At 38.8% G+C, this 26,304-nt stretch overlaps 1 protein-coding gene across 3 annotated transcripts in view; it reads right to left on the bottom strand.

Annotated features, from left to right (window-relative positions):
* Positions 1-4,152: 4,152 nt before the first annotated feature.
* The window catches only part of RIPOR1 (RHO family interacting cell polarization regulator 1), a 405,268-nt gene continuing 383,116 nt past the window's right edge, over positions 4,153-26,304 (bottom strand). For all 3 annotated transcript variants that reach the window (XM_063438390.1, XM_063438389.1, XM_063438388.1), the window contains exons 17-22: positions 23,829-23,990; positions 22,267-22,425; positions 21,197-21,393; positions 20,703-20,786; positions 12,029-12,119; positions 4,153-5,627 (exon numbers count right to left, since the gene is read on the bottom strand). In XM_063438390.1, the coding sequence (XP_063294460.1) occupies positions 5,530-5,627; positions 12,029-12,119; positions 20,703-20,786; positions 21,197-21,393; positions 22,267-22,425; positions 23,829-23,990 (791 nt within the window). In that variant the 3' untranslated portion in view covers positions 4,153-5,529. The remainder of the gene's footprint in view (positions 5,628-12,028; positions 12,120-20,702; positions 20,787-21,196; positions 21,394-22,266; positions 22,426-23,828; positions 23,991-26,304) is intronic.

Below are 26,304 nucleotides of genomic sequence, written 5' to 3'. Positions count from 1 at the left end.
TTAATGAAGCAGTTTTGGTGTATAGAACATGCCCCTGCAGCCTCACTGCTCAATCCTCTGCCATTTCGGAGTTAAATCCCTTTGTTTATGAACCCTAGTCACACCTCCCTGCATGTGACTTGCACAGTGAAATTGCAGGGGAATGATCTATACACTAAAACTGCTTTATTTAGCTAAAGTAATTTAGGTGACTATAGTGTCCCTTTAATAGAAATATTCCAGGAGCTAGTCAAATTGCAACAATAGGGAAATTCAATAGATAAAATGTAACTAGTTATTCAAAGTAGATAAATATAAAACAAGCTTGAGAAATAGCAAATAGTTCATATACAAAGTTTTGTGATGGAAATCGATAAGTCAATTATAAAATAGAATAGCTTCTCATTAGTCCAATCGTCCACAAATTGTAGCAAAGGGGAATTTCACACAAAACTGTGTATATAGAAAATACACAGCTATGGAGCCCTATTGCAAATACATTATAATTTACTGACACTCTTGAGAGGTGTCTCCTACTGTTAAAGGAGACACCTCACAAGAGTGATTGAGCATCCTGTCGGTACTATTTTTATCACTTATTTTATCATTTGTATTTTACTTTGATTCATCCATTGGGAACTTTATTTAAGACTTGTAACTTTTTACAGAAGCATTTCCCTCCCTTTTCTTTATTCATTACCTTATTCTACTTTTAGCAAACAGTTAACCAAGGTACTGTATTGCTTCCTTGTTCTTTGATTTGCTGTTATGTTTATCCTTCATTTTTATTTTTTATATTTACTGTCAATAAAAGTTAAATTCATATTTTGAACAAGAACCTCCTATTTACACCCCTCCACAATGAGATCATAGTAAATCGAGATCAATAGTTCATAGTTAGTCCGGTGTATCCACCAAGTATGTATAGCTATACAGTAGTTATAGTCCACTTTAGAAGATCAAATGGCACTATCTAGGCATAAAAGTAGGTATAGCAAGAACTCTTGACATCAAATCAAATACAGCAAAAAAATCCTACTCTTATGCATTAAAAAAGGGTAAGAAAAAAAAAAGGATAAAAAATTAGCAGTCCAGTAGAAAAAAAAGCTGTAGATAAAAAATGGTTGGATCTCACCATAGGTAGTAGTGGATCTAGGTACAGGGTGCAACGTGGAGTTCCTTCAAATGTTGGTTTTAGAGGCACCCTATACCTAGATCCACTGCCTTTTTATGCATAAGAGTAGGATTTTTGCTGTATTTGAATGCCACCAATACCAGCATTTGAAGGAACTCCACCTTGCACCCTATACCTAGATCCACTACTACCTATGGTGAGATCCAACATTTTTTATCTACAGATTTCTTTTTTACCGGATTTATATTTTTTTTTCACCCCTTTTTTATGAATAAGAGTAGGATTTTTAGCTGTATTTGATTTGATGTCAAGAGTTGTTGCTATACCTAATTTGATGCCAAGATAGTGCCATTTGATTTTCTAAAGTGGACTATAACTACTATATAGCTATACATACTTTGTGGATCCACCGGACTAACTATGAACTTTTGATCTTGACTTACTATGATCTCATTGTGGAGGGGTGTAAATAGGAGGTTCTTGTATACAATATCAATTTAACTTTTTGTATGATAGGCTATTGCACATTATATCAAATGTGACTTCTGTTTTTGCACCATTTTGTATATTGAACTCACAATAGGGAATATTTTAGTTCATTTTTTTTCTCCCACAATATTAATTGAGTAATAAGTGAACTTTCTTGCATTACAACCAATGAATTAATTTAAAACAAATTCTTTTTTTTTTTTTACACATAATGTGTCTGACTGTGGTATTAATATTTACTTTTTTTAAATAAATAATTTATTACTACCTACAATAGTAGAAAACTATATTTTCTAGAATACATTTTTCAGAACCGAAGGACATAACCTAGAAATCAACTGTCTAAATATTTCATTGCCACATTCTTAGTAAAGATAACAAGTGGTGAAATTGTTCAGAAAATAATTTAAATAAAAATTGCATGTTACAATTCAGGTGGGAACTAAAGTGGTTTAATTGTGTAAAGAGGCTTACCTTAGCTAGAAACCCTCTTTATGTCATAATAGATTATTTGATCATAAATAATGGTCATCTTAAAAACAGATGTAAACCAATGGTCATGATACTCTTCACTAGCTTGCTGCTTTGTGAAAAAAAAAACCTCAATAGGTTTTCCTTTGAACTTAAAGGGACACTATAGTCACCAAAACAACTTTGGATTAATTAAGCAGTTTTTGTGTGTAGATAATTCCCCTGTAGTATCACTGCTTAATTATCTGCCATTTAGGAGTTAAATCACTTTTCTTTCTGCCTATGCAGCCCTAGTCACACCTCCCCTGGCTGTGACTCATACAGTTTGCAAAAAAAAAAAAGTTTTAATTTTCAATCAGATGTTAGCTTAATTCAGCAGTTTTTATCTACTGTTCTGTAAATTGCACTTTAATCACACACAGGAGGCTCCTGAAAGGTCTCACATGCTATTAACAGAGAAGGATTTAAGAAATTCTAAATGTAATAGAATTTGCAATTAAAGGGACACTATAGTCACCTGAACAACTTTAGCTTAATGAAGCAGTTTTGGTGTATAGAACATGCTCCTGCAGCCTCACTGCTCAATCCTCTGCCATTTAGGAGTTAAATCCCTTTGTTTATGAACCCTAGTCACACCTCCCTGCATGTGACTTACACAGCCTTCCATAAACACTTCCTGTAAAGAGAGCCCTATTTAGGCTTTCTTTATTGCAAGTTCTGTTTAATTAAGATTTACTTATCCCCTGCTATGTTAATAGCTTGCTAGACCCTGCAAGAGCCTCCTGTATGTGATTAAAGTTCAATTTAGAGATTGAGATACAATTATTTAAGGTAAATTACATCTGTTTGAAAGTGATTTTTCATGCAGGCTCTGTCAATCATAGCCAGGGGAGGTGTGGCTAGGCCTGCATAAACAGAAAAAAAGTGATTTAACTCCTAAATGACACTGAATTGAGCAGTGAAATTGCAGGGGAATGATCTATACACTAAAACTGCTGTATTTAGCTAAAGTAATTTAGGTGACTATAGTGTTCCTTTAAGGAAATGTAAACATTAGATGACTATTTACAGGAAGTGTTTAGGAAGGCTGTGTTAGTTACAAGCAGGGAGGTGTGACAAGGGTACATAAACAAAGATTTAACTCCTAAATGGCAGAGAATTAAGCAGTGAGACTGCAAGTGCATTCACTATACATCAAAACAGTTTCATTAAGCTAAAGTTGTTTTGGTGACTATAGTGTCCCTTTAAAAATAAACATATAAATAGTGGTGTTTCTCATCCTCCATATGCAGTATATCATAGCCAAGAAGATTATCTGGAATCTCAGTGGTAACTAAATGAAAATGTTTTTTTTTAAATCTTATGTCAAACTGACAAAGGTATGCTTAGCCTTTATTCATATAAAATAGATGACAAAAAAAAATGCACTGCTTTGTACCAGTATCATCTCTCACACTGGCAAAATGGTCAGTCTGGTAATTCACTCTAACTTGGATGCACTGTCATTTTTTGTTGTTGAGAGTTTACACTCTGTTTACATGAGCGCACATGAATTGTACTGTGTATAATTCGTTAAATCATTTAGAAACATTAAAGGGTTACTCCAGGCACCATGACCACTTCAGTGTTTTATCCTTTATGTGTGGTGTTTGAATATTAAATGTTGAACATACTCAATATCTAATGTTGCCGCCAGAGTTCTAACTCTAGCTATGGCAGTTTATGTCAGTTCTGTGCATATTCCTTGCACAGGTGTCCGTCATCGGCTGAGAGCGCTCGGCTGACATCCTCAGTCAATGAATGACTGGCAGGGTCGGAATCTGGATTCTGCAGATATGTTCTGCAAATACTGAGGGAGGCTTAGCACCCAGCGAGACCTAAGTAAGCAGCAAACTATTATAAAATTTATTTTTTTCCTCTTACCAGGGAATGGCACCAGGATACTTCTTGCATCATTACCACCAGAGTGGACTGTAGTAGCGACAATGCTTGGAGTAACCCTTTACATTCTTAACTACTGTATAAAACCAGATGAATTATTTAAAATGATTTAATGATAAATAATAAACATTGTCAAGTTAGAATGTTTAAGGTTTTAGACAATAGTGGTTCACAACACATTCTGCATGAACACCAGGAAACATTGTACGAAGTTTGTCTGTATGTCAATTTCACTTGCACAGGAAGATTGGGGGCGTGCACAGAAGATCCATCATTAAAGGATATGAATGCATACTCCATCCTTCCACTTGAACTTTTGATAGTCACCTAACAGTCCAGACAAACCACAAGAGGTATTTACCTCTCAAATTGCCAAAAACAAAAATAAATCATATATTATGTATTTAAAATTTGTGAATATAAAAACAAAAAAGGCAGCATAACATAAAAACTTGAAAAACAGACAAACATTTCTAATTAAGGGGAAATATATAGTTAGATGTAAAATATATTGTGAACCTGAAACTCAATCCTGAGTATGCCCATGGCAGTGTTGCATCCACTTATACCGGTATCAGATAAGAAGTTGTGTATCTCATGTGATCATGGTCATACTGTGAACTGATACAACCAATATTTTGGTTTTACATGCAGGAAAAAAACAACTAAAATTAGACTATGTGTAACTAAATATAAACCGGTATAATATTTTGTGTCTCACTTTAAAATATTCCTTTGAGTTTTCCACCAATTACATATTTAGTTTATTGATATATCACTTTTGATCTGATAAAGAAAAATATGGTTATGTTAAAAGTAAAACAAAAAACCAAAAAAAAAAAAAAAAACACAGCTTATTTCCAATTTTCATTGGGATTTTAAACAAGGTCATATTCATATGACATAAAGAAACCAGACCATCTGACTGATATTCAAGCCAAAGTAACACTTTAAAATATAAAAAGTAAAATATGAAGCCTACTATACAAGGCAAATATTTTTCTCCTTTATAAAAAGGATCAAATATGTCATACTATTAATTATGTTGAATTAAGCCACAAACATAATAAAAGTCAGTCGTGTGAGGCAGGTAATTACACTGAAATGCAACAAATGTCAATGTTAAAGAATTCAGCTACCTGCTGCAGAAACCTACTAGTCATTAAGTTATCATATATGGGAAATTAATTTGTTGCATAATGATGTGCCCAAAGTGATAGGAAAGACAGGTCTGGTTAGTTATACAGATTAGAAATTATCTAGTATTTTCTGTTACCACATGTCCAAATATCTATAATGCTTGGCCCCTGCCAGAGGTAGGTCACCATTTTGGATTTAGTAAATCTCTCCTTTAAGGCAGTCTTCATCTTCAGACCCCTCTGTAGTGAAGTATACACTTAATACTGTCACGTGTTTCCCATATTGCCAGAAATGGTCCAAAAGTTGCCACATGTCTCAATTACGACAAAGAAGTCACTGTGGTGCCTAATAAACAAGTAGCAAATAGAAGATTTTCAGAATGCAGTGCTTGCCATGGCTCCAGGAGCGAAAATTCGAGGCAAACTGCCCAGTGTCTCTTCCAAATGTCGATAGGCAATTTTGCCATCATCACCTGTATGAACAAAGAATGCAAAATGCTAGTTAAAATGTTTTTTTTTCCAACATAGCTCTTGGCATGTTATACAAATAATTTCCTTTCACAATCAGTTACATTTGTAACCTATACATTTATGTCAAGGTGTTTCTAAAGTTTTGGGGGCTAGCTGACATGTTTTGACTGTACGGAGATGCATAATTTTCCAAGACCTCCTATGGTGACATCACTGCTGAATGTCCAGTGGCGAAGAGGGTGGGTGAGATTTAATTACCTAGTGCAAATACAGCACTGACGTCTTAATGATCCTGATAAAAGTCCAGAAAGGGGACTTAAACGTTGATCCTGATTTTCAGACTTCTTCAATAAATGGAATATGGAATTTTATATTGAAAAAACATTTTAATCCAGCATATATGAATATTGAGCCTTGGCTTAAAGCACCCAGCAAGATACATTTTGGTTTGTTTGAGTGCAAGGATTATTGGGGGGGGGGGGTGGGGAAGAAGAGAGAGAAGGAGAAGAGAGAGAAGGAGAAGAGAGAATATATATATATATATATATAAAAATATCAAAAAATAAAGGCTTGCACTCACGGTCTGTTGTTAGAATTAAAACTATTCTTTATTCAAAATTGCTTAAAACATAGTTGCTGTCATCTTATCGACGTTTCAGCCACATCAGTGGCTTTCATCAGGATCAACTCAGTTTACAAAAACATTGCATATACAAATAACTGCTTATATATAGCTGAACAGACTCATAAGACAAATTAAAAACACTTACCACCTGTGTATTCAGGCGCCCGGCGTCTCTCACTTCCATGTGCGCATGTGCGAACACGCCGAAACCGGAAGTAGCGTGTTCGCGTCATTTACCGTTGTCAGGGTAACCTGCTATGTAAACAAGCTCCCCGGCAACGAAATGCCGCTGCACACTGCCCGGGCGCCTACTAGGTGAACTCATCAGATAATTAAAATCAATCATACATATTATCCTAGTCCCCTAGTAGCACAAACTACATGTAGCTCACTGGCTCTATTCCATCTCCGATGTGCAGTAAAATGCCAGCTGCTGGTCCCTGCTCTAAGATTTCAGGGGTCCTCTCTATATTATCTGACAATGGTACAGTTATTAGAGTTAATACTAGTAAAAATTCCAAGATCACCTGCATCCAATTTTGAACAACCTTCAGAGAAATATTGTGTATTTAAAGGTACGTCCCATGCCTCTTAAAGGGAACATTGCCCCTTATACTATATAATAAGGATCATATTCACAGTATTGAAAACATACCCATTCAAAGTGCAAAATATTGTTTTAAAAGTGATACTAAGTGCTCCTATGTACACTAAAGTGCTTACAGTGATCAAATATGTACATCAAAGTGCTTATAATCTAAATATACGCCTGTGATTTTGAGTAGATGCTTGAATTGCATTATCTACTTTAAAGTGATATTACTCGCATATTATATACAATAAAGTGCTCACATTAAGTAATAAAGTGATACTATGTGCTGTTTATGTACAAATTTTTAAAGTGATACTATTTGCGTTTATGTACATTAAAGTGCTCACATTAAATATTAAAGTGATACTCTGTGCTGCTTATGTACATTTTTTAAAGTGATACTACTTGCGTTTATGTACATTAAAGTGCTCACATTTGGATATTAAAGTGATGCTATGTGCTATCTACATACAATTCTTAAAGTGATACTGCTCGCCCTTATACTAAAGCATACTTGATTCAGTCAGACCCCCTTTATTCCATTGTTTAATACCTACTAGGTCATATAACTGAGGCCCTATATTGTGCTGCTATTGGGGATAATTCTACTCTTTAAAACATAGCTCTACTCAAGAGGATTAACATATAGTCTTAATCAAATAAAGGGGGCATATGACAGCTGCTCATTTAAACCCCTAGGTGCAACTGTGTCCCGTTCATAAATCCAAAACACCTCCCTACGTAGCAACATATTACCTCTATTACCACCTCTTCTTGGGAGTGGAACATGGTCAGAGAGTGGCCAGAGAGTGTTTGTACTCCAAAAAATGCTTCGCCACCGGTTTGTCTGTGACTCCGTCCCTGAAAGCCGTTCTGATATTGGACCTATGTCCCCTGATACGTTCACAAATTTGTGTCTCCGTCTTACCGACATAGCACAGGCCGCAAGGACATGATAATTTATATATGATATACGTAGATTTGCATGTAATTGTATATCTTATCCTGTAGACTTTATTCTTGTGCGGATGAGAAAATGTGCGTGCTGGCACCATATGGCCGCACGTCACGCATCCTAGGCATCGCACACATCCTCGTATTTGTGACTTCTGGGGTTTGGTGTAGCTTTCAACAGGATCCGTTTTCATTAACATGTCTTTTAAATTTCTATTCCGGCGAAAGCAAATTCTTGGGGGCTCTCTGAATTCATTCGGTAGCGTATCCTCATGTGACAACATATTCCAATTTTTCTTAATAATATTAGAAACTTTCTGAGCTTGGTTATGGAATGTAATGGGAAAGACCAATGCTGGTCTCTTTAGGGGGTCCTGTGGCTTGGTTGCTTTATCTTGTGCTTTTTCCAATGCTGCATCTAGGATTGTACCCCCATATCCACGTTCCACAAATTTGGTTCTCATCTATTCTAATTGTTGTTGTCTAACATCATCATTCGAATTGTTTCTCATAACCCTGAGAAACTGGGCTTGAGGGATGGAGTTTTTCAAATTTCTCGGATGGGCACTAGTATAATGTAAAATCGTGTTCCGATCCGTGGGCTTTGTATACAAAGAGAACTCAACTTTATTGTTTGTTATAGAGAGTTCCACATCCAAAAAATTGACTTTTTCTGTGCTAATCTCCGCTGTCATCCTTACTGGTGTAGGTAACTTATTGATGGATTCAACCATCTGCCGTGCTTGTTCCATGGTACCACTCCATAGAATTAAAACATCGTCGATAAAACGAAAGTATCTTATGATGTTGTGTCCATATGGTTTCAGTATGTGCTCTTCCTCAAATACATACATGTATGTATTCGCATACATGGGTGCCATCGGCGCACCCATCGATGTGCCCGAGATCTGCATGAACCACTGTTGTTCAAACCTGAAGTAATTATTTTTCAATACAGTCTCCAATATCTCCAGGGTAAACTCGATCGGTGGACCACTGTATGTAGATGAGGTACACAGGACTCTTCTCATAGCCTCTATACCATCATCATGCGGGATGATGGTATAGAGGCTACTCACATCCATAGTTATCAGGACTGGATTTTGTACTTCCACATAAAGCTGCCGTAAGGTTTGCAATAGTGAGGGGGTATCCTTTATGCACGTATGTAGGTTTAGAACTGTCTCCTTAAACTGTGCATCCAACCACTTCCCCAGAGGTTCAAGGACTCCACCTACCGCCGATACTATGGGCCTTCCTGGTGGTGCGGTTTGGTCTTTATGTATTTTAGGTATTGTGTACATGACCGGTGTTCTAGGTGATTTTTGAGTAAGGTATGCATACAAATTCAGATCTATGTAATTGGCTCTTAATCCCATACTCAATATTTCCTCTATTCTTGCCTGTACCATGGTGGTGGGGTCCCCCTCAAGTTCCTGGTAAGTATTCACATCCCTGAGTTGTCTTTTGACTTCATGTTTTTAATTTGTCTTATGAGTCTATTCAGCTATATATAAGCAGTTATTTGTATATGCAATGTTTTTGTAAGCTGAGTTGATCCTGATGAAAGCCACTGATGTGGCTGAAACGTCGATAAGATGACAGCAACTATGTTTTAAGCAATTTTGAATAAAGAAGAGTTTTAATTCTAACAACAGACAGTGAGTGCAAGCCTTTATTTTTTGATATTTTTACATAGGTTTTGGCTATGGCTGGAATGCACCCGGCATTTTTTGACAATCTGTGAGTGTGTGTGCTGGGTACAATTGGATATATATATATATATATATATATATATATATATATATATATATATACACACACACAATATATAAACACATACACACACACACTTTTTTTACAATTTTTTTTTGTATTGTTGCTTTTTAGTTAGGGAATTTGACATGCAAGGGAAAATTAAAATATGATAGTGCCATTATATGGACAGTATTGACAAGCTTCGGAATAGTATGTGATCCATAACTTGAATTTCATAGCTATCCTTCTTTGAATGTGTGGTAAGATCCTTAACATATGCTGACATCCGAAAATAGGGTTTAAGGACAGTAGGGGGATAAAGGAGGGGTAGAGGCCACCCCACTATACTACTTCCCTACTGTAACAGAGCTCCCTGAACCCCTGGCTGGGTACCTCCGCCAAGAAACGCTTCCTAGCTGGAACAGGGGACAAACTGCAGCACTTCTGCTCACAGTTGCCGTGGCTTGACTGGGGCCCTTGAACCGCTCCTTCCTGGAGCCGAATGGGGAATTAGCTCTAGTCCTTACAAGGACTTTCCCCATTGAATCCCCTGCAACCTGGGACAGCAGACACAGGAGTAAATCTTCTTTCCCTCCAATAATAGGATGACACACAGTTTTGGAGTCTAAGCTGGAATGGATTTTAATGGTGCCACACTGGCCTTTTATGCAAGTCCCCAAGCAAGGGTGACACATACATGGACCTTGTTGGGGACAGGGATACAAACTTCCAAACCAATAACAACACATTTACAATGTAAGGCACTCCCACATAAGGCAAACAATCCCTCCCCTCTGCTTGGGAGATAATTTAAATAATTACTGTATCAACTCAATAATCTCCAGGCAGAAAAAAAACACACATTTCTAAAAAGTCATTTCCCAAAAGTACCCCAAAACACAACATATCCCCATAAATCAAATTCAAATGATAGCCCTGATCTGGGTGAACAACATATCCAAAAATCACCCAGATTAGAGCAGTGGTTCAGGAATTTCCTGGAAGTCATAATATTGACCGACCGTGCACATGGTCCTATACCCAAAACACTTCCATGAAAATCAGTGCCAACCGTCAGTCAAGTTTGTTAGTCTTTTACAGGTTTCCCTGCTGTGCCTATAGTCTGTGGGCAGGAGGCTGTCAAACAGGCTCCACCAGGAGCTTGTGGCAAACTCACTTGGAGAGGGGAGTTTGTCACACCTACGTCATTGGTGCAGTCCTAACCATGCAAAAATATTTAATTAGTCTATAAGGATCTTGGAGTCTCCATTAGGGCTGTTATCTGCCAATTCCTGACAGTGTTGCTCACCAAAAGGTAAATTATTGTTTGAGTCACTTGGCTTTTAAGTACAACATAAGAATGTAGAATTGGCTACTGGGGATAACCCCATATGATCTTTGACATCAACTACATAAATGTTACAATGATAGTCAATGTAATGGGAGAATACAAGATAAATATGGAGGCTAAAAAAAAAGATTGTATGTTGGCATTTGTCTCCCACAATCCCAATGGGTAGCTTCTAAAGTAGCATGAAATGTTGGTATGCGAGAGTGAGGAACATCTTTGCTAGACTAAATTTACAAAAGATGAATGCTTCACTGTAAGATCTGGGGTCATAAACTACATAATCTGTAAATAACAGAGGAGAGGCTGTGGAGAGGCTGTGGTTAGTTTACTTGTATCTGTGAATTTTCTGGTCATTAACCAGGATCAATATAACTTCTTATTGACCAATTGATGTTTCTAGTCAGAATACAACCATTTCATTTTTGTTTCTCCAGCCACAATCATGATTTTTTTATGCTTCTCAATGATCTGTAATACAGCTCATTGAGAAAAGGGAAGGCAGCACCACTCTAGCCCAGCACACCTGACCTTTCAGTTAGCTCTGTGGAGAAAATGGAACTGGGGAAAAAAAACAAAACTGACTGCATAAAAATTAAGACAGCTACATATGTGCTATGTCATGAGGGTGCTTAAACAACTTGCATTGACATTATTTTAGACTTACATAGATATTACTGATGACACATCCCCTCTAGAGTTTCTGTGGATTATCAATTGAAGTTGTTATGGAGGCAGGAAGGTCTGGGTACCATCCTTCCTTGCAAAAGGGGGTGGGGGAAAGGGAGTGTTAAGCAGTTTCCAATAGATTAACCCTGGAGTTGGTTACCCAGCTCCTTGGCCTTACGTTACCCTGGCTTCCTTTCTTTCTGCAATTGCAGTATGGTAAGAACTTTGAAAGCTGGTAATGGCTGAGTGCTTTCGCGAACATTCTTAGCCTGTCACTGGCCATCCACTGAGAGAAATTGTGAATATTAGGAGCTGAAGTTGTTATAGCGGTGGGAGTATTCCTATTAAGAGCATTCTTTAACTTGACTGAGATGAATAATTGAACCAATTATACAAATCACTGGACAGAGAAAACAAATTATCCCTAGTCATGATATTATATATGTGGTAAACTCACCAAATAACATCAAGCTACGTTTGGCAGCTTCTTTCACTTCATCCTTATCGGATTGGCACAGATAGACTAGTTGTTCTATGCTCTCTTTGGCCTGTTAAGAAAACAAATATATCAAATTAATCAGTTAATACTGCGATAATGGAGTTAAACAAAATATTACATGCATGCAGAGAACATATTATGATTGTAAGTATCAACTGGACAACCTAAAATTATTTATTTCTTATATTAAAAAAAATAAAAAAAAATATATATATATATATATTATTATTATTATTTGACATCCAAGTTTATATAATGTCCCTTTATACTGGTAGTTCACCATTTTCTTTATTGCATTCTTGAAAGCAAGTGAAAACTGAATTTATCATTCATGATTAGACAATCTCATATTATTTTCTGCATCCCCAATCTTTTATCCATTCATTTTCTTGTAGAAACCGGTCATGTTTTCTCTTCCTCTCTTTTCTTTATACCATCACAGTAACACATATAGATTTCACCATACATTCCTTAACATTAGAAGGGTCTTTCTTTTGTGTACTCAACAAATGTTCTGGTTACATTCTTCCACCACCTTTTGCTCCTCCTATTTGGCGATGTTAAAGAATATACAATGATGAGTGTGGGGTCCATGACCCAGTCCTTTGATTTGGTGTATTAAATTTGATACCTCTGGCTGGCTACAGAATATATTGAGTGATGGACAATGCCGGCTTTAACAAGTCTATTAACTTGTCTATTAACAAGTTTGAAATGTCGCATGTTACAACGTTAAATGCAACCACATCCACCCAATATATGGTGAAATTACAGGACGAAATCAGGCGATATAGAAATGATCTCATAAGATTCAAAAAACAAAAAGTGGAAAAAGTGAATTTCGACTATACCCACCATCAGGTATACCATTGGATTAGTGGAGAAAGACGTAGACTACCATTCCAACGTAACAGACAACGAACACGCAAGCCTCAATTCTTATCCATTGACACGAGCTCAGCAGACTCCACTTCGGAAACAGACACCAGAGCTACCTCAAGCCAAGGAGGGCTCATCAGAGAAACACAACAAACCCAATCATCAACTTTTTTAGGGCCGGAACGACACACAAACGATCCCCCTGGCAAATATCAACGCACAAGGAGAGGTTCAAAAGACGCAGATTTATCAGAAGAGGACAGAGGAACAAGATCTATAAATACCAGATCCAAACCACCAACCAGAAGGACATAAATCCAGTCTTCAACCTATCTTCCAAGACGCTGACCAATGCCCACAATCAAGTACTATCCAAAGGACTTACATTCGTTCCGACGGCCAAACCAGACGCATTCAAAACCGAGGTTGAATTGTTCAAAATGAACAGAATTTTAAATATGCAAGCTACTCGTGATACCATGACAGTAAGACCATCCTCATCATTCAAACTCAAAAGCGTTTGGGAACCTAAATACACACATCATGCCATCAAAACCTTCTCCACTATTTTGAAAACTGACATGGACATCATTCTTGCACAACAACAGAAGAAACCGGATAATTTAACCCAGGCAGAAAGAACTGCTCTCAGAGATTTGAGCAGGGATGATCAACTTGTGATTCGAGCAGCAGATAAAGGGGGAGCAATAGTCCTACAGGACTATACGGACTACAGGGAAGAAATTTTAACCCAATTATCTGATACCCAGACATACAGAAAGCTAACTTTTGACCCCACGAGCAAGATCAGCACCAAAATACAGGAGTGGATAACATTGGGAACAGCAGCAAATTGGCTGGATCACAGCACAGCGGAATATTTGCTTAATACACATCCGAAAATTCCGATCCTTTACACACTCCCTAAGATGCATAAGGACGCAAAGAAACCACCTGGGAGACCAATTGTATCCGCTCGAGGAGGTTTATTGGAACCCATAGCTAAATACGTGGATTTTTATTGTAAGTCCACAGTCTCCAGATTATCCACATGCCTAAGGGATACCCAAGACTTCCTTAATAAAATCGCCAGCTGTGAATTAAACGACACACAGTACATCTTCGCCACGGCAGATGTAAAAAATTTGTACACGGTGATTCCTCACAATATGGGGATGGATGCGATGCGAACACTGCTATTACAATCAGATGTCTATGAAGGTCCCCCCATTGAATTTTTGTTAGAAGGATTACAACTTACATTGACAAACAATTATTTTCGTTTTGAAAAGAATTTCTACATTCAAGAGATGGGAACTGCGATGGGATCGGCAATAGCTCCAACATATGCGAATAGTTTTATGTATGCATATGAGAGCGGACACATTCTGTCCACATATAAGGAACATTTGATACAGTATCACAGGTTTGTGGACGACATCTTTATTTTATGGCAAGGCACGGCAACAGAATTGGAGAAGATGATTGAAGAACTGAACAATTTAAACTCCACCATTAAACTTACTTTGACGTACAGCCCAGATAAGATCCAATTCTTGGATGTGGAGATATTCCGGAAGGATCGAAACATTGGACATCGATTATTTAGAAAACCCTCAGACCGCAACACGCTGCAACACGCCAACAGCGCTCATCCCAAAGCCCTAAAAAGGAGTCTTTACCTATTTCGCAATACTTAAGAGTGTACAGAAATAACTCGGAGGAAAGCACATGTAAAACTCAACTAGAGGACATGACCAGATCCTTTGTGGAACGAGGATACACATATAAAGTGCTCCAAGAATGTCAAATAAAAGCAGAAAATATATGCAGGGGCATATCTACTAAACAACTTCAAAATCTGCCCAGAATTACGATCCCTTTATTATACCACACGGAGAGCCAGAGATTTTCCCACAGGATTAAAGGTAGATGGGACATCTTATCCAGCGACAGAACACTTAATCCGGTTTTTTTTACAGAAACCAAGGGTCGCATATTCACGCAACAGAAACTTGAAGGACATTTTAGTAAAAACAGATACACCGAGCCAATATAATACACGAACATTGCATACCAAGAAAGGCTGTTTCAAGTGTTCAGGTTGCGTCACCTGTGGACACATGCTGACAGGCTCTTCCTTTGCACATCCCCACACAGGCAAAAGAATCCAGATCAAACATCGACTAACCTGCACGAGTGACCATGTAGTATACCTCATTTCATGCCCATGTGGGAAATATTATGTGGGTAAAACAGACCTTACAGTAAGGGACCGTATTCGTGGCCACAGATCAGGAATCATGACGGCGTACCGGGATGGGAAGACTGGTAAACCTGTGGCAAAACACTTCCTAGAATTCCAACACCATTTACCCACGCTTAAGTTCATTATGATAGACCACATCCCACCGCTCACAAGAGGAGGCGACAGATCAAAGTTACTTTTACAAAGGGAAACCTTTTGGATCACACATCTGGATACGGTCCAACCGAAAGGATTAAACGAATACAACTCATTTAGTTGTTTTTTGGATATCCGTTGATATCGCTGAGCAGTAAATGACTTGGATGCGAGATTTTGACTCAGGATTTAATGACCATCCCATAATAAAGAGGAGACTGTGAATTATTTCCATCTGATTTCCTGCCGGTGGGAGTTACAATACAGAGCTGCAAGAAAGGGTTGTGGACTTCCAATTGGTGATTGGGGATAGTACATACATCTAGGCACTTTTGGCTTTTTGATAAATACCCAGTGACATAAGGTTCTTATAGTAGGACCCTCTCTCCTTTTACCTAATTTTTCTCTTTTCCATTACCTAGCATGCCGATCTTGGAGGCTGAACTGGCATATAGTTAGTAGGATCACTGTCACATTTTTTATTGTTTATTTTTTTATTATTGTTTATTTTTACTATTTTTTTTTTTTTATTATTTTTATTATATTTTTTATTTATTTATTTTTTTTTTTTTATTTTTATATTTATTTTTATTTTATTGTATTTTGTATATTTTTTTATTTTATTTTATTTTATTTCATTGCATTCTTACTTTTCTGACAGTGCATTCTCATTATTCACGAGGGCTCATTACACTTTTAGTGCATGTTTCAGCTGCACAGTCTTTTTCACTTTTCATTGATTTTCTCATTTCTAGAGGTCAGGCAGTATACTCACATTTTTTACTACATCATTTCACACACACACCGGAGAATGATCTTAGTAGCACACACACACTCTTTTCTACAGTGTTTCACATACATACCGTAGATTGATTTAGTACAGGATTTTCCCATTCTTGCTTTACATTTATCTATTTTTCACTAGTTTGGAATTCACACATACTGATTTGTCACTCACCATTTAATATTCCCTGTGTTTATTTATTTCATCACACACATGCTGATCACTCTACACTACAAATGGACCCCAGTAGATAAAGGGTCAACATCACACACACTCTCTGTTATATACTGACAACTCACATTATGCTAAGCCAGCCTGTTTTCTGTAATTGATGCCTGTTCTTATTGTTTAGGTTTGTGATTTGGCAACACACATGGCTTTCCCAGCTAGGGTTTCCAATTTAGTAAGGAGTTAGGTAGTATTTGAGTTAGCTCTATTAGGCTACACAGGTCCATAGTTACCAATACACCAGTCTTTCTAACCGAGTCCCTATATGAGCAATCGTTTCTAGCCATTCCTGGCTCACTCTAGTATCCAACGATCAGTTAGGCAGTTGCTTAGACATTTATGAAAACACATATGCAACATATAATTTTATTTATCCTCCGTATTGATTTTAAATCTCTGCCGACATTTGGTTTTTATTTTTTTTTTTTTTTTTTTCAATTCTTTATTTTTGTAGTGCTTGAGCGTATAACATTTGCATGTGAGGTACCCCAAAGGCAATCCTCTAGCATATTACTAACAGTTGAACATAGAGGTACAAGGTTGTTCTAGCACATTTTTCTATAGAAAGATATAAACAGTATAGCTTTACTTTGTTTAGGCATTTGTAGAACATAACATAGAGTGATTTCGCGTAACTGTTTAAACAAGTGATTATTTTGATGTGTCAAGAGCTCATCAAGCTGTGGGTTGGTTACCACTGGGGTCATATTCTAACGAGATTTGTTTTGTAACTCAGATAACAAGATGGAGCCGTAGCTTTAGATAGAGGGTAAAGGGTTAAGTATATCACGGTAACACAGTAAGGCTTATAGAAATCACGTTTGCGCTAAGCTGTACTCAACAGCCACTGTGCCTGCTAAGACATTGCTGTGTTACAAGCTATATCGTGCTTATTTGTAAGTATTAGACTATCAGCCTTACGTTGGGGAATGACATCTAGGATACAGTTTTAGCAGTTTAGAGCAGTAGGAGAAACCGGTTTAGTTAGAACATATGAAACAAACTTTATAACTTGTTATCCCTCCTGACCGTCCGTTTCCACATGGTGAGTGTGTCTGCTGTGTAAATGCGGACAGTTGGGGGTATAGCAGGGCGCCTGTGGCGTTGGTCAGCCAATGCCCCGCTGGATCTTAGAGTCCTCCCGGTGCGGCGGTCTGCGCCCTCCCTTGGTGCACCTGAGCAGGGTGCCGTTGTGCTGGGAGCCAGCTCCGATGGTGTCTTGAGGGGTATGCGGCCGCCCGATCTCTCGCTCTGTGTCGCTGGTGGCAAGGAGTCGGGCCATGCCGTGCCAGACACTGTGAAGCTGGTTTGGTGAAAGCTTTTTAGGTGCTGCTTGTGTGGAGGTCTCGCTGCAGTATGGTTGCGGGTGGGTGCTTGCGCCGGAGGAGCGTGGCTTCTTTTCCCGCCTTGGGGACAGCAGGAATCTGCGCTGCCGGACGGCTGCTTTTGAGGCTCGCGGTGTGCATCTGTAGTGGCTGCGCCGCACTGCTGGACGGATCCACGAGGCCACCAGGATTTCTGCTTGGAGGTAGGTCGCGCCTCGACTTCGCAGTGCGTCCGTGAAGCATTTGCAGAGCCAGTCGAAGGTCCCCTTTAGTGGCGGTAACGGCTTGCTGTGGGCGCTCCGCTCTGGAGGTCTTTGTTGGGCAGCCATCTTGGCTGTGTAGTGGAGGCCTGTCACACCAGTTTGCCATGCGGCTGGTTTGTCTGTCTGTGCTGGTCGCTTCGTCCAGTGGGGACCGGGATATCCCCCACCGGTCCGGGGGGGGGGGAGGTAGATTGGAGGTGAGTCGCTTGGGGGCCTCTGCATCAAGGAGAGCGGCCGTCTCTCCCCGGCTCCAGCCCTAGTAGGCCGCGCTTGTGTCTCCGCTCTCCTGGCTCCGACGGGCTCCGGGTTAGTGTCTATCGGGTCGGCGGGGCACCCCCGACATGGGTGGTGCACCAGTGTAGGGCCTTGGGCCATAGTTCCTCCGCTTTTGCCCTGTTTTTTGCCCGCTTGGCAGGAGCTCGTGCTAGACACGTCTGCTCGGTTTGGTGTCCAGGCTCCGCCCCCCGACATTTGGTTTTTAAACAGCTGTGCCGTCTCTAGGCAACACATGGTGATTTCACCACACGTCACTTTACGGCAATTAACACAACGATCCGCAATTTGCGGCTTCACTCGCATGGCAGATTGGACACACAGGGAGCACTTGGTGATTGGGTAAGTTTAACAAGCGTTTATGTATATATTTGAGGTTTTTGTATATGACAGCATCTTGATAAAGACCGCTAGACGGTCGAAACGTCGATTTTTTTGGCGTGCTATTTGAATACAGTAATTTGATTTACCAAATCCATGGAGTGCTCTCATTTCTTGCTTTGTTTATAGTATTTTGCACAGAGAAGCACCTGGTATGTATTATTATTTGGGAAGAGTGCCAGAAATTGCATAGTTTCTATATATATATATATATATATATATATATATATATATATATATATATATATATATATATTATTATTATTATTTGACATCCAAGTTTATATAATGTCCCTTTATACTGGTAGTTCACCATTTTCTTTATTGCATTCTTGAAAGCAAGTGAAAACTGAATTTATCATTCATGATTAGACAATCTCATATTATTTTCTGCATCCCCAATCTTTTATCCATTCATTTTCTTGTAGAAACCGGTCATGTTTTCTCTTCCTCTCTTTTCTTTATACCATCACAGTAACACATATAGATTTCACCATACATTCCTTAACATTAGAAGGGTCTTTCTTTTGTGTACTCAACAAATGTTCTGGTTACATTCTTCCACCACCTTTTGCTCCTCCTATTTGGCGATGTTAAAGAATATACAATGATGAGTGTGGGGTCCATGACCCAGTCCTTTGATTTGGTGTATTAAATATGATACCTCTGGCTGGCTACAGAATATATTGAGTGATGGACAATGCCGGCTTTCTTCTTGCTTGCAGCCTACAGTTCAGCTATACACCTGAATTGTCAAATTAAAAAGTAGGTAGTGTAGGCATCCTACTCCAATCTAACTATCTTTCAATACATATCCACCCATTATTCCCACTTTCCCATTCTTTGCAATTTATGCTGTCTATTTTTTGACAAAGTCTCTTTGTAGTAGTTGGGGTCAGATTAACATAGGGGCTAATGCAGCTGGAGCTCCAGGCCCATGGTATCTGCCTAATGATTAAATAAAAAATAAGTATGGGAACTTAGGAGGGATGTAGAAGAACAAAACCTGTGTGGACGGTCTGAAAATGAAATTAGCTAAGGTAAAGCGGACTTTGCACACGATGCGTTTGAGCCAAAATCAGGATGCCAAACAGTGCCGTCTACCTAGTCTTCCGTTAATTGGCCGGGATTTGTAATTGGCAGGCAGCATGGCATGCATTCACAGCAGGATGACCTTCCAATTCTTTAGGCAGATCTGCCCCTTTTCCAGGCAGGTACATCCCTTTCAGTAGTGCCAGTTAAGGGATTTGAATCTTCTTTTACCCCTGTCCACTGGCATCCCGCTTTACAGAATGCTAATGTTGTGGGTATGAATTTGGTTGAGATATAAAAGTAAGATATTAGCATAGGGTATGTGCATCCTGTCAGATTCCATCCGGCACCAGTTCCACCAGATACTTGACACTTGAGAGGATGGTTGTTTTAGTGTTTTCTGGCAATACAATTCTGTAATTAGGTCTATTATAATGGTCAGAACCAGGCCCAATGGGCTCTTAATCTAGCCCTGGTCATTTATCTTTTGCAAGGATCAGTCTCAATTTATGATCATTTATCACTGTTAGAAAAAATGCTCTAGTATTGCAGAATGTCAATTCAACTCCCTTCTGCTTTTACATACACCACATTCACTGCCCAAGCCTTTCAAGTCTTTACTGCTACATGACACCTATGACTGAAATCTAATTCTGTGTGGTCTCTACACCCCCAATATTAACATTTATTCCATTAATGCCACTGATCACACCATAGCATTGGCAGTTTAAGTGCAAATGCAATGCTCCAACAAATCTGCTACACACTATAATATATATATATATATATATATATATATATATATATATAAAGGGATGGGCCAGAATAGCATGTTCCTTGGCTTTATTATAAGCTTGTAAGCAGAAGCCTAAAACCTACTTTGTGTTCCTGATGCAGTTATACTCACTGTATCTAGCTCTGTGAAATGAATGGCTGATTTGCAAACCATGACAATAATAATTATACCCTGACTGATGCAATATATATATTTTTTTTAAATCGAAGGTTATTGGTGTGTGGGAGTAAGAGCTGCATTTTAGCTACATTCACATTATTCACATACCTTTATACAACCCAGTGCTGCGCAGCCAGCAATCCTTGTTTGGATGTCTTCATCTTCAAGCTGCTCCAAAAAACACACAAGTGCCTACAAAAAATAAATTCATAGTTCTTGATAATTTAATTTTCATCCGTGTGGCCAGATCCAGGAGAAGCACATTAATGGCATAGTTGGAAACCTCCACAGGAGAGCACTCATAGACGTTTGTGGAAGGTAAGGAATCTGCTGGTTTGATTTATTTTTATCTAACTGAATGAAATACACTAATAATGTTGCGTTCGATATTTCAGTCTACTTATGGGATTAATGTTAAATATGAGTAGCAAACAGAAATACTTTGAATGAAAAGGGATGGGCCAGAAGAGCCCCTCACATGTATTTTCTCTATCTGTATAAAAAGCAGGCCTTTAAAGACTTAAAACTGACAGTAAAGGCTGGGAAATTGTGAACAGCAAATTAAACTGGAAAAACAAGAAACTAAATTTACAGATCCTTACCCGTTCCCTGAATTTCTGTTGTTCAGAGAAGCTTCGTAGAAGGGCGGTTACTGCTGCTATCACTCTACTGTTTCCATTAGTGAGTAGTAAGCTCAGAATCTTAAACCCTTCCTTTTGCACACTGCTCTCAGGCACTCGCTTCAAGGCTTTAAGAACCACATTTTGGTCATCCGAATTTAAATTTTGGACAAAGAGCACTAAAGATGGAATAATTGACAGTGTCAGCAGAAATCTGTGCAGAAAACAATTTGTCATACTTTTACAGTAATATTTAAAAGCATATTTTGCAGCAATTTTCATCCATACATCCTTGCCTTTTTCATACTAGAAAGCTCTTGCTTCATGATCCTCTTTAGTGTGTCCTAATGAGTGTACATTTAACAATGGGTATATGGAAAATGTCATATATAAACATGTTCTCAAACAATCTTCAGATTCAGAAAAGCTCAGTATGTTTCTGCAACAAAAAACTTATTTCAACCAAAAACTTTCCATTTGACTGACTGCATATACACTCATATTACTTTCTCTTCCACAAAAAAATAGAACTTTCTTTTGGTATGGTAGACATACAGAAGTAGCAATGTTTGTGGACTGTTCTCCATGCCTCTGTTGGAAGTCATCCCTGTCCTTGCATGGCTAACCTGTGCTGCCAAAGTCACGTGTGCTGGGTGTGGAACTAGGCCCGGTACAAAAGTAAATATATTTCAGTAATGTGCAGTATTTCAAGCAGAAACACTGCACATATAGACTCCTACCATCACGACCACTTCAAATCACGGAATCATGGTAGAGCAAACCCTTTATTGTGAAATTAGTCTTCATGACTATCAAGCAATATAAGGGATGTTGTGCATCATCTGAGAGAAGAATAAGAAATACTAAAATGGTTACATTGACAAATCCTCAGATAATTTGAACTATACGAAAACAATACCTAAAAATAAGAAGTACAATTAAGTGAAACATACATACAGTGCGCATATTATTACAGTTAAAAATGATAGCTGGATACAGACACTACACACATTGTATTTATTGTGTATATGTTAAATTATCGGTCTGTGTACCTTCACTTGATTGATCCTGGATATATATGTCCATAGTAGGAACATTGAGAGCTTCAAAATGACCCCAGTACTGAAAGATTGTCATTTGTTCACTGTAAGTGGATCTGGGCCGCCGGGGAAGCTTCCTATCTAAAATCTCTTCTGCCAATCGAACACAAACTGTACAACAACATAAAGAAACAATGTGTTTAGAGAACGGAGATAAATGCAGATACAGACAATCATAAAGTGTGTCTCCATATAATGTTTGAATGAGATACCGTACATATATGCGATTGAAAATTTAGCCCTTCGAAAATTCACCCCTAGTGAGTATGCCATGGGAATCTCCAGGGCTTGCAGTGGTGATTAACTTTTAAACTTGGCTAGAAGCATAGGTCTTAAAATTTTTCCAAATATTAAAGTGTCCATCTGAGCACCAAAACCAGTTTGCATCAGCGCAAAATGTATGGTGCTTAGAATTCCCAAAGTCAATTTCTGAGAGTACTTGTAAAAGGAGCATAAATCTCAACATTGGCAGGTATGGCTCACAGGACAAAGTAGCAGGCACAAAAGAGTGAATGAACCTACTCAAAAAATGAATATGTCAGTTTGGTGCCAATGTGCACCAGCCTGTCTGGTTAGACCCAAGACTGCCCATGCGTAGAGGGCAGGTGAAGCACTTTGCATCGCACAAGCAGGTCTAAAGATATACTCTTGCTGCTCTTTATTGGGAAACTTCCCTGGTGTTTTCAGTTTGGAGGACAATCCTAGTTCGGTACATACACAATCCATAGATCTGCCAATCGCAAAATACAACTCTGATCAGTCCCAATAGACCAAAATAAGATATGATTGGAGTGTCTTTAACCGATGTGGGTGCACTTGCCTATAGCTGCAGAAAGGCAGACTACACCTTACATTTAATAAATCTTTCAAAGTAACGCATCTTTTTCTATTCAATTTTTAATCATCTATATAATGCATTAATAAGATATGTACATGGTTATTTTTTTTTAACTAGACAATCTCGTTAAAAAAAATGTGCTAAAAGCAAAACTTCAAACTACCACTGATGGATTCAATATTTACTCATGTGAACCACCAACATATCACAAGGAAGATCTTCAAAAAAGTCTGTACTGGGCCCAGCAGTTGTGAGAGATCACCTTGCCACAATTATCTCAGAATGTTATTTTGGATATGCAGATGAACACAGACAGGCTTTTCAAACATCATTCTGCACGTCTTTAGACACCCTCTGTTCGCAGTTTAAAACGGCTAACCATTGCCAGCAACGCAGGATGAAGTATGAAACATTATGGCTGTCTGCATTGATTTGCACATTCATCAAAGCATTATGTGACAATTGTGGAACTGTGATCTCTCAGAAATGCAATTCCCAAGACAGACCTTTCCAATGTCTGCCTTGTGATATGTAAGTGGGGCATATCATTAAATGCTGAATTTGCTTAAAATAGAATGTTGGCTTCAGCATGAAGCATTTCAATGTAAATGAGGTGTAGGAAGGCAAATACATTAAACACATTAGATGTGTGTTATTCAAGCAGAACAACACTTACCTGCATCTGCAAGTCCCTGCTGATGTGCATTGATTTTTTCTGCATAATGTGTATTTAAAGCAAGTATGAATGTCTCCACAGGGCACATGTAGACATTAGGTGGCTGAACACATTCATTCCAAAAAGGTAAAACTCCTTCCTTAGACACAGAAAACTGCACAACTGGAAAAGTACAGAGTGAAATACAGGATAGTTCAATATGTTGGATGTGGCATGATATGGAATCAAAACAATAGGCAATCATTCTAAGTAACATGAATGCTACAGCTCAACCCTTACTGGTATACTAACCAACATTTCACACAATTAGAAAGCATCCAATTGGTAAAACTAAATACTTTATTTCCCTCATAATTACTCCAATATTGGTAACAAAACTTGCCTTAGTGTCCAAATAATTCCTGACCTAACTGTATGTATATTTTATTTATTTATCAAATATTTTACCAGGAAAGATACATTGAGATTTCTCTCGTTTCCAAGTATGTCCTGGGTCCACAATACATTGCATTGATACAATAGGGTGCAATAAAATACAAAAAACAATATTAATACACAATATATACAAGATTTAACACAGAACAGGTAGGAAATATATAATCAACCATGACAGGTGCATTCTGTTTTGAGGTATGTAGAGAGGGATCTCTTAAAGGACTTTAGGCTGGGGGAAGATTTTAAAGTGTGTGGGAGGTCGTTCCATAATTACGGCGCTCTGTAGGAAAAGGAGGATTGGGCTACTTTCTTTTTGTATTGAGGTAGACTAAATAAACTGCAGGTACTGGATCGGAGGTTATAGGAGGTGGGAAAAGCTGGGAGAGCATTCTGCTCAGGTAGGGTTCCCAGAAAAGTTCTTAAACACAAGGCTGGAAAGATGAAGGGTGCATCTGGATTCCAGCGACAACCAGTTTAGTTCTTTTAGCATGTCACAATGGTGGGTGCTGTTGCAAAGGGCAGTGGAACAGCTGATGGACCTCTTGGTCTTATTTATTTCAGAGGTTTACCAAAATACATTAAAGTTATAGTTAAATAATGAATATGGGCTTAAAGTGCGGTCTCTCAGCTTTAATTTGAGAGTATTCACATCCATTGGAGGAAGGGTTTAGGAATTACAGCTCTTAAAGGGACACTCCAGGCACCCAGACCACTTCTGCCCATTGGATTGGTCTGGGTGCCAACTCCCAATACTCTTAACCCTGCAAGTGTAATTATTGCAGTTTTTTAAACCATAATTACCTTGCAGGGTTAACTCCACCTCTAGTGGCTGTCTACCAGACAGCCACTAGAGGGCACTTCCTGGTTCCTAGCACAGGAAACCTGTGCTAGAGCGTCGTTGGACATCCTCACGCTGTGTGAGGACCTCCAGCGTCGCTCATTTCCCCATAGGAAAGCATTGAAATGCACTTTCAATGCTTTCCTGTGGGGAGCGCTAATGCGCATTCGCGGCATTGCCACGCATGCGCATTAGGTCTCCCCGGCCAGTGGGCGGGATCAGTCTCGCCCACCGGCCGACGCAGTCAGAAGGAGGAGCAGCGTGGAGGGAGAAGCAGCGACGTGGGACATCGTCGCTGCCTCAAGTAAGTTACTGAAGGGGTTTTCACCCCTTCAGCAACCAGGGATTGGAGGGTGGGAGGGAGAGGGAACCTGCAGTGCCAGGAAAAATGATTGTTTTCCTGGCACTGGAGTTTCCCTTTAATTATGTAGCCTCTCTTTATCAAGGGACCAAAAGTAATTGGACAATTGACTCAAAGCGGTTTCATTGACAGGTGTGGGCTCTTCCTTTATTATTTCTTCATCAATTAAGCAGGTCTAGAGTTGATTCCATGTGTTGCATTCTCATTTGGAAGCTGTTGCTGAGAAACCACAACATGCAGACAAATGACTTTCAATGCAAGTTAAAGAGGCAATGCTTAGACTGCAAAGAAAAAAAAAAACATCAGAGAGAAAGGAGGAACATTAGGAGTGGCCAAGTCAACCATTTGGGAAAAAAATGGACTGGTGAGTTCTGCAGCCCAAAAATACCTGGACATTCACGGAAAACATCAGTGGTGGATTATAGAAGGAACCTTTCCATGGTAAAGAAAAACCCCTTCACAACATCCAGCCAAGTGAAGAACACTCTCTATGAGTTAGACATATTATCCGAGTCTACCATGAATAGAGCAAATACAGAGGGTTCACCACGAGGTGAAAACCATTCATAAGCCTCAAGAATAGAAAGGCCAGATTAGACTTTGCCAAAAAACAATCTTAAAAAGCCAGCTCAGTTCTGAAACCGCATTCTTTGGACAGAGGAAACCAAGATAAACCTGTACCAGAATAATGGGAAGAAACAAGTATGACTAAGGCTTGGAAAGGCTCATGATCCGAAACATACCACATCATATGTAAAACAGTGGAGATCGTGTGAGGGCATGGGCATGCATGTCTTCGAATGGCACTGGGTCACTAGTGTTATTGATGATGCGACAGAAGA

This window comes from Pelobates fuscus, chromosome 12 (genome assembly GCF_036172605.1).
Source record: "Pelobates fuscus isolate aPelFus1 chromosome 12, aPelFus1.pri, whole genome shotgun sequence".
Taxonomy (NCBI): Eukaryota; Metazoa; Chordata; class Amphibia; order Anura; family Pelobatidae; genus Pelobates; species Pelobates fuscus.
This window is presented reverse-complemented; position numbering and strand designations above follow the sequence as displayed.